The sequence below is a fragment of the Silene latifolia genome, chromosome 1 (assembly GCF_048544455.1).
Source record: "Silene latifolia isolate original U9 population chromosome 1, ASM4854445v1, whole genome shotgun sequence".
NCBI lineage: Eukaryota > Viridiplantae > Streptophyta > Magnoliopsida > Caryophyllales > Caryophyllaceae > Silene > Silene latifolia.
In genome coordinates this window covers 42,557,800-42,562,883 of record NC_133526.1, presented here as the reverse complement: position 1 = coordinate 42,562,883, position 5,084 = coordinate 42,557,800, and the positions used below count along the sequence as shown (strand labels likewise).

Sequence of the window (5,084 nt, the reverse complement as noted above, 5' to 3'; positions counted from 1 at the left end):
GGATCGCTGTGTGACAACCTTGACTGACCGGGGCAACCACTATTGACCACCCTAGGGCGGTTTGACCGAGTATTTTAAGGAGTTTTGGGCTTTGGGTGACTCGGGTTTAGGGCTGCATTTTTACTCCTTTATTTGTGGCTGACTTGGACCGGTGGTGGGGTGGGTTAGTCGAGGGTTAAGGGGCGAGTCTTGTAGTGGTCATGGGTGGTGGACGGTGGTTAGAGGGGCTGTAGGTGGCGGGAATGGGGAGAGAAAGGGAGGTGTAGGTATTATTGCTATTGCTTGTTATTGTTGTTGTGGTCAGGTGGGTAGGAGGTGGCTCGGGTTTGGTGGTGGTGAGGGAGTCAGTCAGGCCGTGACCACCGTGGCGGTGGTGGCCCACAATGGTGGTCGTGTATGGTGGTGTTAATTGGGTTGTGTGTTGGGTTCAATTGGTGTTGTTGTTGTTTGCTGTGTTGTTGACGATTGGTGCGGGTTTGTGGGGTAAGGCGACCCTTGGTGGTTCGGCTAGGGGCTGGGCCGACCTGGCCACCGTGCCTAGGTGGTGGTCACGGTGAGGAGAGGTAGTGGTGGTTCGAGTTGTTGAGTCGGGTTTGGGTAGTTGTATAAGACGAGTTTATTTAGTGTATACGTATTCAATTAGTATTAGATTGGTATATTTATACGTAGTTGTATTATTATATTATTTTACGAGATGGGTTTTGTGAGACGGGTTTTAGGAGACGAGCCTAGCTTGTGTGACAGATTACTTATGCGGATATGCTATGAGGTAGGTTTATCCTACTCAGTTTCAATGTTGCATATATTTACTAAATGAGTCATTTGCCTTTTTCTGCATTGAGTGAGTCGCATTGTATGATATTAGTTTTTTACGGCTCGACGAGTCGGGATATTTGAGGAACTGGTATCCATGGTATTTTTGGCATGTCATGGTGTATATTTTCTGTCATGCATTTCATATTGTGACGGTTATTATTGTATATTTTGGAGGATTTGTTGTTGTTGTTTCGGAGACGTAAGACGGTTGGGAGACCGTCTTACGCTTGAGTCGCTTCTTGGAGCTTTCCACTCTAAGAGGGATGTGCATACTAATGGCTTGAGTCAAAGAGCGACTCGTATGGTTGAGACACGACGTCTGGCAGAGGATCCGATTGGCTTCCGGACCCGGTACGTCTGGGTGTGTCCTGGTACCTGTTTGTGGTTGTTGTTATGTCTGGGCGTGTCTCGGTACCAGTGTGGTTTTAGGTATGTCTGGGCGTGTCCCGGAACTAGTGTAGTGGTTGCTTAATAGCGGTTCATTCATGTCATAGTCATGTTGCATACTCACACACTTTGAGTCGATTCACGCTTTATTTCATTTGTTGAAACTGACGTTTGTGTGTCTGTGTAATTGTCACCTATTTCCGGGGTGACCTGTGTCGATCCATATGATATTTCCGATCATATGGGGAGCAGGTTATATATAGATTATTTAGATAGCACGCGGGAGACGGGGCGAGCTTGATGAGTCACTAGACGAGTATAGTTGGCTAGAAGAGTATAGTTGTCATGAGTTGTACTTTTATTCATTTGTTTACGTTTATGTAATTCATTAAACATTACATTAATAAAATGTTCTTTGATTGATGTTTTGAAACACTACCTCGGAAACCGAGATGGTAATGCTTTAATTATCTTGGCCAGATAATTGGGGTGTTACAAGTGAGGTGGTTGGACCTGTTACTGTGAATCTTAAGGATAAAGGGGAAGATAAAGAGATCAGGGGAAGAAGGCAGGAGACATCTGACTGTGAGTTTTCACTTGAGTCTAAAGTTGGTTTACAAACAATCAATAGGAAAGGTAAAGAAAATATCACAAAGGTAGCTAAAAATGGTAAGGAAAAGTTGAAGAATACTGTGTTAGTTGTGGATGCAAAAGGTAAAGGGAAAATTAAGTTATTGAGAAGCAGATCAAGAAAGGGGGAGTCTGAGGTTGATAAAGGGAAAGGTAAGGTTGAGAAAGGGAAAACAAGGCTGGTAAAGGGAAGTCCAAGAAGAAAAGGTCCAGATCTGCGGCTGAGGAGAAAGATACAGGGTTCATTGACTCTGATCTAAGTGACACAGATTATTTAAGCCCAGTTAAGGAGGGTGATGTGGATAGGCTTGACAACCCAGATTTATTTGAAGTTGATGAGCAAGAAACTGTCCTTGATGCAGTTGAAAAGAGCTTAGCTGCACTTGGAGGTCAGGAAGGTAGTCAAGAGCCATTTGTTTGGAGTGTGGACAACTTAGAAGTCAACTTTAATGATGAGGGTGGTTATAATTTAGATGAGTTGAGGTCACTTGAAGGTTCTAATGATGAGGGCATAACTGGTTCAAACTTTAATCCTTCTACCGACTTCAGCAAACCCATTGTCCGAAAACATGGACTGTGGTTTCTAAGTAACATTGTTTATAGAAAAGCCCTAGTTCAACATTCAATCTAAAATCGGTATGATTTATTTTACTCTCATAATGGGTGCTGATAGAATAACTATTTATTATACCAAAAGGCGTGACTATGAGTGCAATAGTAAGAGGTCAAGGTTAGAGCTTATAAGTGCAAAGCAAAGGTGAGGTGTCATTATAGAGTACATGCTAGAAAGGCTAATATGGGAGATTATTTCCAAATCAGGACACTGAATTTAGAGCATAGATGTGGAGTATCAAATTATAATAGGAAGGTCATATCCGAGTATTTAGCCGAAAAGTTCTTAGAATTTCGGAGAACAAATATTGATTGGAAGTTGAAGCATTTTCAAGATCATGTCTTCAAAGAGTTGAATGTACATGTTAGCTATGCAAAGTGTTGGTTAGCTAGATCAAGAGCTAAGTTAATTATTTTTGGTAATGGGAGAGATCAATATGCAAGGGTCTGGGATTATGCATCTGCCCTTATCAAGTTTAATAATGGTAGTACAACAATTGTTGTGTGTGATGGGATTGAGAGTCCTCATATGACTTTCAGAAGAATGTATATATGTTTGCAATCTTTAAAGGTTGGCTTCATTAGAGGTTGTAGACCAATATTGGGAGTGGATGGAGTCCACTTGAAAGGGCCATACTCTAGAATGTGTTTAGTGGCAGTAGGTAAGGATGGAAACAATAATATATTCCCAATAGCTTGGGCTGTAATGGAGGCGGAGAATACTGATAGTTGGACTTGGTTCCTGGAATTGTTGATCAATGACCTGGGGAAAGAGGAAGGGAATGGCCTAACATTTATGCCTGATAGACAAAAGGGACTGATAGAGGCTATAAATAGGGTGGTCCCAAAAGCAAATATCAGATATTGTGTTTGACAAATATGGGTAAGCTTCAAGCTCAACTTCAGTGGTCAAGTTTATAACGATTATTTTTGGAGGGCAGCCAGAGCAACAACACATGTCAGTCCATATTTATTTCAGTCTTCTACCACTTGTTTACCATTTATTTCTTATATTAGTCATTATTTAACATCTTAATCACATATGTTGTCTTGCAGGCTCAGTTCAATATTGAGATAGAAGGTTTGAAGATGCTATCCAATGAAGCACATTTATATTTGAGCAAAATATCAGCAAGGCATTGGTCAAGACATGCCTTTGATACAGAATGTAAGTCTAATATGCCGGTGAACAATATCTGTGAGAGTTTTAATGCAGTGTTGAAGGAGGCTAGAGACAAACCTATCCTTACCCACATGGAGTCGATGAAGAGGTATGTCATGAAAAGAAATTTTGAGAAAAGGGAGGGAGTGAATAAATATGATGGTAGGCATATGCCATATGCAAAAAAATATCTTAGTTGGGCTGTGGATGAGCAGAGGTTCTGCACAATATATCAAGCTCATGCTGATAGGTTTGAGGTGACTTACCATGGGGAAGGGTGGGTGTGAATCTTGAGACAAGGACATGCGATTGTAAACATTGGCAATTGAGTAGGCTTCCATGTGTTCATGTTGTGGCATGCATTCTCAAGCAAAGGTTAGTCGTAAATGATTATGTACATGCTGCCTACTGGAAAGAGACATATCAGTTGGCATATGAACCTACAATCATCCCAATACCTAGTATAAAGCAATGGGAGAAGACTGGTTTGTCTGAGCCCTTAATTACCTCCACTAAAAAGAAGGATGCCAGGTAGAACACCAAGTAAGAAGAGGAGAAAGGAGGTTGGGGAAAATAAAGAGAAAAGGGCAGTGAAAAGAGTCAAAAAATGAACAAGTGTGGACAATGTAGGCAGCTTGGACATTACAAGAAGACCTGTAAAAACCCTCCAACTCTACTAAAGCAGCAACCACAAGCTGGTGGTACGCCATTAGGGACTTATGAATGGTCAAAGTAAGTAAAGGAAAAAGCTGAAATGAGGAAGGCAACAAAGGCAGCTTATGCAGCCCAGTTCCCACCCCAGACTGCCACAAGAAGCAGCCAGCCATCTCAATCCAGTGTAGCTCAGTCATCATCCACCCCTGCACCATTTTAGTAAAAAATGTTGATGCATTTTAATTAGTGTTAAGTATGAATATGTAGCAATGACTTTGGATGATTGTATTACTTATGTTTGGTTCTATTATTTATGTTTGGAACAATGTTTGGGTGTCTTAGTTATGTATGGGTATGAAACAATGTTATTAACAGTTTGGAGTAATGATATTCAGTTTGGAAAATTGCAGTTCATATCAGAGTTTGTAGTTCATGTTAGTCCATTTCTTTGATCAGGAAAATTGCACTTCAAATTTGGAGACTTGTTTTCTACTTAAACTTCCATTTTCATTGATTAAAATGACACCATAGAACTAACATCAACTAATATTACATCACAACATAGTTCATCAACCAACTTAAACTAACATACCCTAATTACATTACATAAATTTGAAACCAATTGCAATGACACATGAAATGCCAAAGAACAATAAACATGCAACTGTTGAACATCTGTTAGGCTGCTTCACAGCCACAGCCACAGCCACATCCACATTTGGTCTATCAACCATCAAATTATGCATCTCCTCTAGTATCTTCTTTCTTTCTTCCTTAATCCACTTTAACTCATAATTGAGCAAATTCTTCTCCCTCACCAGCT

General features: G+C 40.7%; 1 protein-coding gene across 1 annotated transcript; it reads left to right on the top strand.

Moving 5' to 3' along the window:
* Window positions 1-2,629: 2,629 nt before the first annotated feature.
* On the top strand, window positions 2,630-3,894 carry LOC141645015 (uncharacterized). The gene is made up of 2 exons (XM_074453975.1): window positions 2,630-3,313; window positions 3,502-3,894. Exons 1-2 carry the CDS (start codon window positions 2,630-2,632, stop codon window positions 3,892-3,894), a joined length of 1,077 nt encoding a protein of 358 aa, XP_074310076.1.
* The last annotated feature ends 1,190 nt before the right edge of the window (window positions 3,895-5,084 follow it).